This window comes from Ammospiza nelsoni, chromosome Z (assembly GCF_027579445.1).
Source record: "Ammospiza nelsoni isolate bAmmNel1 chromosome Z, bAmmNel1.pri, whole genome shotgun sequence".
Taxonomy (NCBI): Eukaryota; Metazoa; Chordata; class Aves; order Passeriformes; family Passerellidae; genus Ammospiza; species Ammospiza nelsoni.
This window is the reverse complement of record NC_080669.1, coordinates 17699760-17713749: the sequence shown is the minus strand read 5'-3', so window position 1 is coordinate 17713749 and position 13990 is coordinate 17699760. Positions and strand designations below refer to the sequence as shown.

General features: G+C 37.9%; 1 protein-coding gene across 3 annotated transcripts in view; it reads left to right on the top strand.

Moving 5' to 3' along the window:
- Positions 1-13990, top strand: part of SVEP1 (sushi, von Willebrand factor type A, EGF and pentraxin domain containing 1) — a 118416-nt gene that overhangs the window by 50493 nt on the left and 53933 nt on the right. For all 3 annotated transcript variants that reach the window (XM_059492970.1, XM_059492971.1, XM_059492969.1), the window contains exons 8-20: positions 228-346; positions 1571-1700; positions 2350-2457; positions 2680-2811; positions 4076-4270; positions 5284-5405; positions 7009-7117; positions 9005-9193; positions 9526-9759; positions 10278-10439; positions 11156-11317; positions 12151-12312; positions 12857-12951. In XM_059492970.1, the coding sequence (XP_059348953.1) occupies positions 228-346; positions 1571-1700; positions 2350-2457; positions 2680-2811; positions 4076-4270; positions 5284-5405; positions 7009-7117; positions 9005-9193; positions 9526-9759; positions 10278-10439; positions 11156-11317; positions 12151-12312; positions 12857-12951 (1919 nt within the window). The remainder of the gene's footprint in view (positions 1-227; positions 347-1570; positions 1701-2349; positions 2458-2679; positions 2812-4075; positions 4271-5283; positions 5406-7008; positions 7118-9004; positions 9194-9525; positions 9760-10277; positions 10440-11155; positions 11318-12150; positions 12313-12856; positions 12952-13990) is intronic.

Genomic DNA, 13990 nt, shown 5'->3' with positions numbered 1-13990 from the left:
TATTTAGTTCTATGTAGAATAGTGTTGTAGTCAGTAATAAACAAAAATACAGCAGAAATCAGTCCTTTCCACGGGAGAATTTACTGTGCATGTATGAATCTCTAGGAAAGAATTACAAATGGGTAGAGACATAAATTTTACAAAAAAGGCAGTACAAAAAAGAATGATTATAAGGTTTTACTTCTGTAGTTCCTCACATAAAACCAGATTGTCTTTTTCTGGTTTAGATATTGAAGCGCCTCAGATTCACTGCCCAGACAATATTGAGACTGTGACTCTGGAACATCATAACTCTGCTAATATCAGCTGGCAGGTACCAACAGCTAAGGATAACTCTGGTGAAGAGGCAAGTCAAAATCTGTATCTATTTAACTGGAGGCAATCTGTCTGATTTCAATACTTTTATGATCCACTAGAATTTCTTTCTTCTGATAAGCAGAAGTAGAAGAAAAATCTCTTAGAAAGTTTGTATCTTGAGAATTCAGCATTTTCTGTCTCAATTAGATTTATACAGTCACAGAACACTGCATGGAGTATCAGTGCATAAAACCTCATATGGTTAATTTATGTGGTCAAAAGAAAGAATGTGCTCTTGTTTATAATATGAAGACAGCTGCCTTAAAAATGGGCACTTAGAATGTGAAGAAGTTTAATAAACTCGTCTCAGAAGGAAGTAAACCAGTTCATTATTCTAAAGGGCTAACAAGTACACACTGTGATAAGTAAAGACCAATTTCAGCTTCCTGGGTGAGAAAGAGAAATCTGATTTTCCTGTGCAGGGTTCAGAAATGTGGCCATTGGCTACTATGCCTGTTAGGGCATCTGGAAATTGAGTTACCAGGAAAGCTTGCTCCAGAGCTGTTTCATAAAGAGCAACATTCCCTACAGGCTTAGGCATGATCAGGTTACAGCAACTGTATGCTTTATCAGGAGTCAGCAGAAGAGCAGCAAGTCTGTGTGAGCTTTTAATGCGGGAGGTTTTTGTCACTAGGAAGCTGAGCTATCTCAGTAAAAGAGATTTAAGTTCAGACATTATTTTCTATGGCATACTACAGCTCTGCTGTCACAGGGTCGTTCACTGAACTGTACAAGCCAAGTGCCATACTGAAGCATCTGTGGGCTATTGACTCATGCAGGTACATAGATTAAAAGTGGCCATGTAAGTTCTTATGGCCCACCACTGTCTGCTCCACTCCTCTCCCAGGTCTGCTGCCTTTGCAGCTGGAGAACTGTCAGCAGAGCAAACAGGTTCTGGGCTGACGTAGTGTGCCTTCATTTGACAAACAAGGGTCAGTGTGGAATTTTCTTAATGCACAGTGCTGTAATCTGCACCAGGTCAGGGTCAAGATCCTGACTAGGGAAATCCATGTTGCTGTAAGGAAGGCAGATTCAAGAAGGGGCATAGAGCACTCTGTTGTAAAGTGTGTCCTCATTACTTTGAGGGGCTATTTGCATTCAGAATGAACAGGCTTGACATTGAAGGATACTATTCTGTCCACTTTTTAAAACATGAATATTATGATTAGTAACCAGCTTTGGCTTTTAAATAATTAGTATTTTCCTGTAACAGGTCTCAGTTCATGTTACCCCAGCTTTCATACCACCATTTCTTCTCCCAATTGGCGAAGTTGACATTACTTACACAGCAACTGATAAGTCAGGCAATGAAGCAAGATGCACATTCAATGTCAAGGTTATTGGTAAGTGCTGGTAAAAATCACTGGGAAGGCTGTCTATCATAGCTGAAGCCTTCTTATTTGTGCAGAAAGAGACTGTGAGTCACTGGCCTTCACGTGTGCAGTTATAAGCAAAGGAATATTGTCATCTCCATAAAGGCTTTGCATATCTCCATAAAGGCTTTGCATATGTCCAGTCACTGCTTGCAATGTTCAGTTTGGGGTGCATTGTATTCTGCTGTTCTTTCTGACTGTTAAGATTTCTCCTCACCCTGGTTTATTAAATGCATTATTGCATTGTCAGTTATTGCCGTCATCATGAATCTCTATTTAATTCTTGAAAGACTCCAACAAAGTTTCCAAAGTTCACACATATTGCACTGATGCAAATCCTTATTCAAGTATTTCTGTCAGACAGTTGTGTTATTCAGGCATCCTGCAGGTAGTCCAAGGTTGGCTCCAGAGAAGGCAAACACTGCAGAAACCACAAATTCAGTAGAATAATTACTCTTATCCATTCACTCAGCATCTTCCAATTGCAGCAACTTCCAAGTATGCAACTTTGTTGTATCTTCCAATATGAAATTAATGCTGCCGTTCTGGTTAGAGATGCTATTTGAGTCTGGCAGTAGTTCTGCAAGCTAATGTCATGCCATCCTTTCAAATTCTGCAGATGCAGAACCTCCTGTTGTTGACAGGTGCAGATCTCCACCACCCGTGCAAGCAGCAGAGAATGACTACTCAGTGACATGGGAAGAACCAGAATTTTCGGACAATTCAGGTAAGACAGTGGTCCCCAAAATATACATGAGACAGTGGAAGGCCAGAGAGCTCCTGTTTGCCCTTGATCCCTTGGAGTTTGAGATTTGCTGAGGTTCCTTTTTCTTAGTTATTGTTAAATAATTTGGAAGATTTGCTGCCATTTCCTTTTCCATTTGTCAGAGTTGGGTATAAGGAACACTTCTCCTTACCGATGCTTTAGGTTATCTTTCAACTCTTCTAGGTGGTCCACTGGCCATCACTAGGAGTCATGCACCTGGAGATCTCTTCCCCAAAGGAGAGACAACAGTCCAGTACACAGCTGTGGATCCTTCTGGCAACAACAGGACGTGTGAGATCCACATTGTCATCAAAGGTGTGTTGTCTTCAAATTCTGGCCAAGACCTGGTGTTGTTTTACCTGAATATCATGAAGGATGCAAGACTGCTCCACCTCCTCATTTAGTTATTCCCATTTTGTATTGAGGTAACTTGAAGGCAGTCAAAATATTTGCCAGTACCAACAAATAAATTATCTACGACTGAATCAGCGCAGCAGTGAATTTGGTACTGTAAATTCAAATTACGTATAAAAGCATTGAAATTATGATTCATTAAGCAGTAAAACTTACAGTTTTTGCAAACCCATTTAAATGTATTAATAGGTGTTACTTAAATCTTGCTTCAAATGTGTAGTTGAAAGGAATTTTCTGCCAATTTTTCTCTAATTACATGCAAATACTGCAGCAGATAATAAAACACTCTTTAGATTTTGGAATATGCCTTTATCTTTAGATATACTACTGCATTTTGTTTATTGCACAGACATCTCTTCCCCATAGTTCACTCTTTCATTAAAAATCAAAGAAAACATTTGGCACATAAATTATATTAAGAATGAAAAATCTACTTTATATCTGCTTTCTACTTTCTATGTCTCAGTTGGACGTCTGTATAAAAATATCTGTTAGTGAAGCGAGAATTTAAAATCATGCAGACTGGAATTTTGGTATAGCTTTCAGGAAAGGTAAGTTGAAGATGAATGTGCTAGTCTCTGATTTGCTCTAAAGCTCAGCAAAAACCACCTGTGCTTAGAACTGGCATTGTACGAAGCTCTATAGCGTCTCAGACTTTTTGTGGTTCCCTGTTTGTGACAGTTTCTACAGACATTCACAACTTCCTTCACAGCAGGCCTGAAACATGCATCATAACTGAGGTCATGAGGGTATCCTAAAATGATTCTAATGAACTCATATGTTATTGTGAGGGTCCAGAATGTTTAATGTTTAATTTCAGAATTCAGGATGTAATATACTTTACTAGAATTCATTGTATAAAGTTTATGTGAAAACTGAGATTGATGTTTTAAATTATTTTAATAAATAGTTTTTCATATGTATAACGTTTTTTTGAAGTCTTCATGATTCTCATTTTCTGATTGCAATAGCAGAATTTGAGAATTATTTAGCAGTAGCCTGATCCTAACTTTATGGATATAGCAAATAATGCTGCCACAAATTTCAACAGAGGCAAGATCAAATCAATACTAGGTACTTTTGGAAATCCTATCAGTGCTGTTTTCATGCAGGATCACTTATTTCACCACATTAATCAATATATAAATCTTTGTACTTTTCATAGGTTCTCCCTGTGATGTTTCCTTTGAGCCTGTGCATGGTGATTTTGTATGCACATCAGATGAAGCAGGAGTTAATTGCACATTGCACTGTGCAGAGGGTTACAGCCTTTCAGAAGGAACAAGTGAAAACTACTATTGTGCATATGATGATGGTCTCTGGAAGCCACCTTATTCTCCAGAATGGCCTAGCTGCTCTTGTAAGTCTTACTGTTATTAGAATGGATTTGCAACTCATGAAACACTAAATTTAATGAAAAAGCAATTTAAAATATTTTAGAAAATCTGACTTCTATTTATTTATATAACAAATATATTCTGTCCTCTGCCTCTGAATTGTTACAAAGATGGTGAAATAATGTTTGGAAGTCTGTAAATATGTTTTTTCAGAAGCTGTCTAAATCACAAAAGTAGCAGTGAATTTCAATTCCAGGAGTCACAAAATAGCAACGATGGCAAAACAAACAGGTTAATTGAAACAGTTTGCTAACAAACACATCAGTGTCTTTTTAATAGGAATACAACAGTCTTTGCAATTTACTGATTGAAATTCACAGTGTGTGCCTTACATATCTAATTACCACCAGATTAGAAGAGCTTACCTGTTCTCTTTGAGAGGGACACATGCGAAATTTCAGTGGTGGAATTTTGCACATTTAGTGACATTTTTATAATATATGTATTAGAACTACATTTGAAGCCAGTCTTGGTACCATGTTGCATCCACTTCCATCAGAGTCAATTTATTGGTTTTAGCAATAAAAGATCAGTGTTTCAGCTATGAACAAACTAGAGCTATGTTTCAGAGCTGCCAATTCAAAATCCGTAACTTGGACACTTCAGCACTTGGCTTAATTTCTGGATAAGAATTTTTATATTTAGTCTAGCAACATTAGTAATAAGACTTTCATATTTATGGCATTCTTCTCAGAAGTCAGTATTGAGTTTAGTTGACAGTTCATTGTTTTCTTCCATTGAGAAAAAGCTGAAGTAGAAAAGTTACCTGGGCTTTAATTTCTTTAAACTTTTCTAGTAAATTTTGTGCCTGCCAAAGGGTCAAGTCATTGACTGAGATGTAAGTGATCCATTTGGATTGCTGATTCAAAGACTGCACTTACCTTCTTGTATTTCAGTTTTAGCCTAAATTGTCTTGATTTTAGTTCTGAAACTCTTGCACTGATCAATAAAAATTTATTTCTCCAACATTTTTCAGTAAATCGTTTTGCAAATCATGGATTCAAATCCTTTGAAATGCTCTACAAAGCAACACGATGTGATGACAACAATCTTCTAAACAGCTTTACTGAAGCATTTCAGAGTGCACTTGGTAAAATGGTAGGTTAGTAAATATTCCTTCCCTTTGCATACTTTTTGAAAAATATTGTTACTTTTTCCAAATATGTAATTTTCTAGAAGGAAATTGACAGCAGAAGCTTTGAAGTTAAATCTGAGATTTTTCAGAGGGTAACAAGCTATTTTTAAAAATTAAGATGGTTCACTGGCATTTTAATGTAATTCAGTTTGGTCTCCAATGTGGACTTTTACAGGACAGAATTTATGCAAGTATCCAAGATTTTCAGTAGGCTTCCAAAGAGAACCTTTGTCGTTTTGAAACCCCCAATCAATTGTCCCCTCAGTTTTTGAAAGTCGGATGGGATCATAAAATAAATGCATTTTGTATAGGATATTATGATATATAATCAAATAGTATGAATTAACACACACGTGTACAAATGGATACATTCCACGTTTGGTGTGTACCTCCAGGCACTGAAATCCAGTAGCAGTGATCTGGTCAGGTTTCATGAGTTTCTGAATTCTCACTCTTATCATTAAGAACTGCGCAACACTGAATTTTAAGAGGCCCTGTCTTTCTTCTCTGCCATGACTCTTGCTCTCCACTTCAATATCACAATCTCCCCTGTTAATCCACAAATCTCTCCTCATCTGAGAAGCAGAACCAACTGAATGTTGAGTTCTGATCCCAGGAGTGAATGTCCAGGCCTAGTGCAATATCATTTTTCCAGTAGAGAAAACTGGGCATCTACAGGTGTTTTTGAAGAACAAAGCCCATATTCTAATAAAAGGTTGTTTACTAACTAAAAAAATCATTGTTAGCACATACAGATAATGGGCAAACTTCTGCAACTTTGGAACATATGTCAGTAACACTTGCCAAGTGGCTGAAAAGTTAGGTGACATGTCGGGCAATGTCTAACACTTGGACATAAATGTCTGTTACTCACTTGCCCTTAATCGGGTTTTTTCTTTCCAGTAGAGAAATCTTGATTGGTTTTATTTCTGTTTCTTTCCCTGGTGCCGCCAGGTTCCAGTGCTTGGACCGATCCTATTCGCATGTAAAAGATAAGAAAAAAGTGGGTAGTGACTTATCCAAGCATTTACGTCTAAATGCAACAGTCTTGAAAAACATTTAGAAAGGCTGTTTTGAATATGCTTATTACTATTCCCAAGAATTTGAAGAAGTAAGGTTTGAAAGCTAGAAAAAAGTGACAGCATTGTTTTAAACCTGACAGAATTACAAGTAACATAGCTGGAGAAAACACAGGTGCTTTATAAATATGAGTTCTTCAGTCCTCTTTGGCAGGGAGAAAAATGCCTGAATTCATTTCTGTATTCTTAGATTTGGCATGCAAGAGTGGTTAATTGCAAGAGTAATGAATTGACATCTTCTCTTAAAAAAAAAAAAAATCTATAATTAAGAGATTGTACTCATGTAAATTGCTTTCTTACTTCCAAGCTGTATCAATAAAACATGGTCTTCCAGCAGACCTCGCCAGGGTTATAAGAGACATGAAAGGGGAAATCTAGTGTCACTGGCAGAACCAGTACTTTGCATTGTAATTAGAAGTTTTTGTAAGTCAGGGGAGAGAGCTATGTGGTTTTATGTTCTTAAAGTTATTCTTCTTTATGTTGAAAGGTCCCATCATTCTGCAATGATGTTGATGATATTGACTGCAGATTGGAAGATCAGACACAGAAACACTGCTTGGAATATAATTATGATTACGAAAATGGATTTGCCATTGGTAATTATTGATTCCATAGGTTCTTAGCAATCCAGGTTTAAAGCAGCATGATTCTTGTCACAATGTCTTTAGTGAGATTTTCTTTTTTTTTTTTTAAAGTAACTGTGGTACTCATAAGATAATCAGCAATTGCATAAAAGGTTTTATAAAAATATTGTGGAACTTTTTGATGTCTTGTATCAATGCTGCTTCCTATATAATGTGGAGTAGAATTTCCTGGGATGCCTTATGGTGGGGAGGGAAAAAAAGCACACACACACACACACACACAGAGTCCTAGAAACCTGCTTGGTTAGCCTAGAAAGAAGGAACTTCTTAAAAACATAGTTTAAAAGCAAAATACTGAAAAGCTACAATAAATAGATTTGGAAGTTGTTAAGAAAATGAGGAGCATCTGTGATGCCAGTTCAGAACTCCACAGAATACTCACTGTGTAAAGTTGTATGCGCTTAAGTTGGCTTATTTGCTGTGAAAATACTTCCTGCATGCACAGGCAGATTTTGCACCATGACTGTGGCAATATCTGAGTGAAAGCCTTAACCATCCTAGTGGTTGTTCCCACTTTGGTTCATGCCAAAGTAAGTATGTTGTCATTTTCAGTCCATTTTTGTATGGCTCAGTGACTGTGTTGTACTGCTGTTATTCTTGGCCTTTCTGAGTCCTGTAAGGGTGCTGGGAGCAGAAAAGCTGAAAGTGGAGAACGTACATTACCTATCTTAGCAGGAGACATTTTGGCAGATCCACATCAGAATCTGTCATAGGACCGCGTCTCTTCCACAGGTTTATAGTGGAGTTACTTGGCAGAACTTCCTGCTTGTGCTCACCTTTTATAATGCTTTACTCGCAGAGCATTTGTTTGTGCTCAGACATGGGGCAGGTCTGGACATTCAGTCTGCAGTTGTCATCAGGGTAAGAATGAATGCTGATGACAGCTGGAACTAATCTTTAAAGGCATGTGGAAAAAACACTTACAGACGTGGAATTTAGTGTCCTATTCTCTTCTGGTTCATGTCAACCTCTTACCAAAATAACCTTGTTGCTCTTTTTGCCAGGACTTTCTCCTAATTTTACACTATGGAAGCAGGAGAGAACTCACTTCAAGGCATAAGAGACAGCAGTTTAGAAAATCAGTTGTGAAACACACAGTATTAAACTGTGGAGTTAACTTGTCCTAGTTACCACTGTAAACAAAACAATATTTGTGATGCTAACAGATAATCGGCAGATTTTTTTTTTCTTCATATCTTTAAAAAAATAATCTAGATCAATGAAATAGACCACATCCCTCTAGATTTAGTAATCATGAAAAAGTGGATTACATACACTAAATATTTTTATTGAAATCATGTTAGAGTGATGAAGGACTTTAGAGAAGGGTGAATTTGCCTCACTGTGTATAACAAGAAATGCCTGTCTGGGGGTAATACACAGACAGGGTGATGCCTTTTCTGAGAGGCCAGACAATGTTAGAACTGTTCAGGAGTTGTTAGTAGAAGATGCAGTGGAGACATGGCATAGTGTTAGTTGGCAAGAGGTGGAATCAAAGGCAATATGGAATTGTTGAAGAAGTTGCTGGCAGATGAGGGTGCATGTGGGGGTTCATGAAAGGCATGAAGAGAAAGAATTGCAATATGTGACTATTATAACTAGTTCTTTAAAGCTTTGACTGATTTCACCAGACTTGAGACCTCTAAAGTATCAGTCAGGAGTAAAATTTTTTGTTAGCAAAAACTCAGGTACAGTGGCCACTTGTACAGATTCAAAGCCAACACATGTCATCCAGAGCTTCAGACAGATTATATTGGAGTTGTATTTTAGAAATAAGTGAGGGTACTTATTTTCCACATGATGTTGATTTCTTTTTGTTTTTTTCTTAATGTCCCACAGGACCTGCTGGCTGGGGAACAGCAAACCACCTGGATTATTCCTATGGTGATTTTGTTGATGCTGTACAAGGAGAGGATTTACCCAAGCATCTCTCTGCCTCTGTAAAAGCAGCACCTGCTCGGGTCAAAAGGCATAAGCTGAATGTTCCAATGACTGACCAAAAAATCAAGTTAATATTTAACATCACAGGTGAGACAAGTCAAAGCACCAAACTTCTCTGCTTCCTTCTTTTTAAAATTTGTGTCTCTAAGAGATTCAATAAAAATTCTTTAGCTCACAGAAGCCTGGTGAAGATGCAGATGGCAGTTCTCTGGATACATTTGATAACCCCATTTCATCACAGACTTTCTTCTTGAGGGAAAGATCACAGCCTCATTGTCATGGAGAGCTTTGTGCACATGGCCTCCTTTTCACTTTCCACTGACAAGCTTTAGTGCCACACTCTTGATAAGTTCCAGAGTATGCCAGAAGTTCTGACTGCAAAATTTGTGTGTTTTTTGTGTTTGCTGTTTATATTCCAGCTAGCGTGCCACTGCCTGATGAAAGGAATGATACAGTGGAACTGGAAAACCAGAGACGGCTCCTTAAAACTCTGGAAACGATCACAAACAGGCTGAATAGAACTCTCAATAAGGAACCTATGTATTCTTTTCAGTTTGCATCTGAACTCATTGTAGCTGACACCAACTCACTGGAGACCGAGAAAGCCTTTCTTTTCTGCAGGCCTGGTTCTGTGCTGAGAGGGAGAATGTGTGGTAAGCCAGATAACTTGTTTCTTATGTGTATTTAAAATCCTTTTGCAAAACAAGCTTTTAGAGGATGTTTGCAGAGGGTTATGATTTGACACAGTCCAGTGTTTGTGGTCTCCCATAACAATAAACTGCAAAAATGCTTTGCACAGTTTGACTTCCAAAGGATGTTTATATTCCTAACCAAGGCCTGTGGAAAAGGGATCCTTTGTACCCAGGATTCCACTCCCAGGGGGAAATCAGGCATATCCTTGCTTGGCCATGCAGAGAAAACAGTGCTTGGTATGCAGTCTTTTAACCCTGTTAGTCCTATGAGTGATGTGTAGCTAAGGTGGATATTGGATTCCATTTCTTGTGGATAATTAAATCTTTGCAGTGTTCCAGAGAGATATCTCCCTACCTGCTGGGGAACAGAGCCACATTTCATAAAACTTTGTTTGACTAAATGGGAACTCTGGGGGCAAGAGAGGTATGTAAGATTTTTCACTCTGAGGGAAACTTAGGTTTCCAATATTACATTACAGTCAACTGCCCTTTGGGTACATATTACTCCCTGGAACATCTTACCTGTGAAAGCTGCTGGACTGGATCCTATCAAGATGAGGAAGGGCAGCTGGAATGCAAAAGTTGTCCATCTGGTAGCTATACCGAGTATCTACACTCTAGAAGCATCTCCGAGTGCAAAGGTAGGGACTTCTGTCTTATTGGGACAGCCACTTGTGAATTCTTGGTGACATCCTTTTGGACCCATGGTGGAAGTACTGGAATGAAGCTAGCATGTGAAATGAGGAGCAGTCCTAATTGCACCTTAATGTATATGGAAATATATAAGTTTTCATCACTGCTCTACCATGCAGGATGCCCAGGCAGAGGTTCTGAGAAGAGTTGGCCTTTGATGATTTGTTTAATTTCTGTCTTTCATTTCTGTATTTCATTTCTGTGATTGCATTTTTCAGACACTAATACACTTAAAATAATTCCATTGTCATCCTTGCCAGCCACTTTCCATCCTACCCTACAGTGCTGAGGCATTGAACAGCACAGAACCGCTATATGTTCATGAGTTCTTCTGAAAAGGAAATAGCTAGTTTGATTTCATTTTTATTGTCTTTATTGCCATTAGTTTTGTTGATTAAAATGAGTAACTGAGTTGCAGTAAGTAATCTGTGAGGCTCATTGCAGAGAAGTCACTTGTTAATAATTCATAATTGCACTATCAGTACGCTACCACAACAGTCTTTTTTTTTGCTCTTTGTACCCATTAAGTTCTTCAGAGTAGAGTGTGGTCCAGAAATAAAATTCCTTGTGATGTGTATTGTGATTTCAACATTATTTTCAGAGATCAGAAGCCCTGTTTCCTGTTGGACATTGCTCAAACTTTCTGAACTGTTTTGCCTTATAGCTCAGTGCAAGCAGGGAACTTATTCACCTAATGGCCTTGAGACGTGTGAAACTTGTCCACTTGGAACATATCAGCCTTCATTTGGATCCAGGAATTGCATCTCTTGTCCAGAAAATACATCAACAGTAAAAAGAGGTGCAGTGGATGTCTCAGCTTGTGGAGGTTTGTAACAAAAAGGGTAATTAATTTTTTTTATACTAAATATTAAAAATGTGTAAATTGTTGTTTAAATATCAGCTAATGTTATCCAATTCATCTGCCTGAGACTGAATTCCTATTCTGGTTAAGTGTAGACCAAGGAATATTTCCATAAAAATGATAGGTCATTTCCTGTTACCAATTCCCCTCCTTCTGATTCTCATATAATGAGGAATAAAATGAGATATGTGATGGGTACCTAAATGAAAATTTTTCCTTACAGAAGAGAAAGGAAATTGTCACTATTATTTCTCCATTGTTTTCTATACAAAAGTTCTGAATTTTTACACAGTTTGCTCAGTAATTTTTTCAAAGAAGTTCTCCTCAATTGTCTTTGGCAAGCTTTGCCAGAAGAATTCCCAGGAAAATAGTCTGTAAGGATTCAAGGTGCAAAAAAGTCTTGTCTTTGTCCTTACTTCTTCTTGAAGGGGAAAAACCCAACAACTGAATCAAACAAACAAATTTTTAAAAAACCCCAACCAAACAATAACCAAAAAACAGGTGTGAAAGACAAAAAGGAAGTTCCATTTAAAAGCTGCCTCCAGAGCAGCAAAAGTAGTAGAATTAAATACTTCCCAGATATTACCATAATCCTTTGAGAACAAGATGGCATCTCACAGAAGATTTTAATTAACGTTTCCCAGAGTTGTGAATTCCCGGCAGATTTCATCTTGTTCCTTTCAAATCTAAGAAGGCACTATGACAGGAGAGGAAAAAGTGATAATAAAGAGGTGGAGGGAAGTAAGGTGCGCATGCAAGAGATCAGGCCACTCAAAAAGGTTTCCTTCCTCTTGCAGTACCATGTCTTGCAGGCGAGTTCTCTCGCACAGGTTTGACACCTTGCTACCCTTGTCCCAGAGACTACTATCAACCAGACCCGGGGAAGTCCTACTGCTTGTCCTGTCCCTTTTATGGAACAACAACCATTGTTGGTGCCAGATCCATCACCGACTGTTCAAGTAAGCCAAATAATCTCTGCTGCATGAAGTGATAAAGGGGAACATCTAAAACATATAGCCAGAAATAGTGCTAACAGAAAACATCCCACTTACTCTCTGGACTCTCTGTTTTCTAGCAGTGAAATTCTCAGCTGGTTCTGCCTACTGGTGCTGCTTCTGGCTTTAAGACTAACTCTGATGCATGCCAAGGCTCAATAAACAGAGTATACATAAGCAGTGTGTGTGTACATTTCCTATGTGTACTATACAAATATACTATAGAGAGAAATATATATATAGAAATATACACTAATACGTATGTGCATGCCTGTAACTGTATATAAAAAGACACAAAATATTTTTATGTGTACATACATGTATGTGTTTTAGAAATGTTTGTCCTTACATATTTTTGTAATGGGTACTGTAAAGTTTCTTTTTATCAAATTCACTTTTTTCAGAGTTTCTTTAGGCACATTGCTTACATGCACTTTTAATGCCCCCATGGAATAGGGACCTTGTTACAGAGTGTTATTAACAGTGCTTTCATATCTTTACTCTTTAGGTTTTGGCTCTACTTTTTCAGCAGCTGAGGAAAGTATGATGATGGTACCAGCCTTCCCAGAAAATATCAGCAAGCAGTATAAAGTCAGCAGTCAGGTAAGGACTGTTTATTTTAAAGTGTTATTTTCCAGTGCTATCTCAAATGAAAGAAAAAGCACTTCATGCAGCAGTAAACAAGTAAGACCTTTTTAACGGTAATTCTTTTGCTGACTGAAAAGATGAAAGGAATAGTTAAGAGGGGAACACTCAAACTCTCTTTGTAATCATAGAAGCAGTTTCATTGAACAGAGGAAGTGGCATCAGCTGTTGACAGCCTTCACCTGATGTATTAAGTAACTATTGCATCTGTAAAAGAAAAGTAAACTACATGGAAGAGGTTCAGACAATCTAGAAGAAATATATTGACTGTGTTCAGTCATCTGAGGACTTCCATTTGCTGAGTTCCAGAAAATTCTACCAAGCATCTAAGGCTCAGATGTAAAATCTTGAGTTTACATGTTATAACACAGATACACTTGAGAGGAGGCAAGCAGAGCTCCCTCTGTTGTGAGTACCCTCTCTGAAATATGAGTGAAATTAGTGTAGTGACAATGCTTGCTACAGATGCCTCCTTGCCCCCAGCCTCTCACCTCTAGTCTGTAACTTTGACAAGACTGCTTTGATTGAATTGGAATTTGGAATTGTGTAAAAAGGAGCAAAGTTGACTCGTGACAAATTTGGCCTGAACCATTATATAACCCAGGGACAGGAGACAAATTAATCTCCTGTGGTTTTAGCTGACCATTAACTTAAGGGCTTTGATGAATTTGGGTTTGCAAGAACAGGAGAAATAATGCCACATGGTGAAATTCCCTGCCAGGCCACCTAATGGCCAGCAGCAGGAAGCAGTAGCTGATGTAGAGGGATGCAAAGTGGAGAACTTGCATATAAATGTAGTTTAATATAAACTGTGAATCATAGCTCAGACAGTTTTAAGGAGATTTTGTTAAGTAAAATGTAATTTTAAAATAATATTCAGATTTGCTGTATTTTTCAGTAGGAAAAAGCCCACAAATCGTTAGCATGCTGAGAATACAAAGGAGGAGCTAGAAGCTAAAGCTGGTGACTTTTTCATCCCATCTTTCCAGAGTGACTA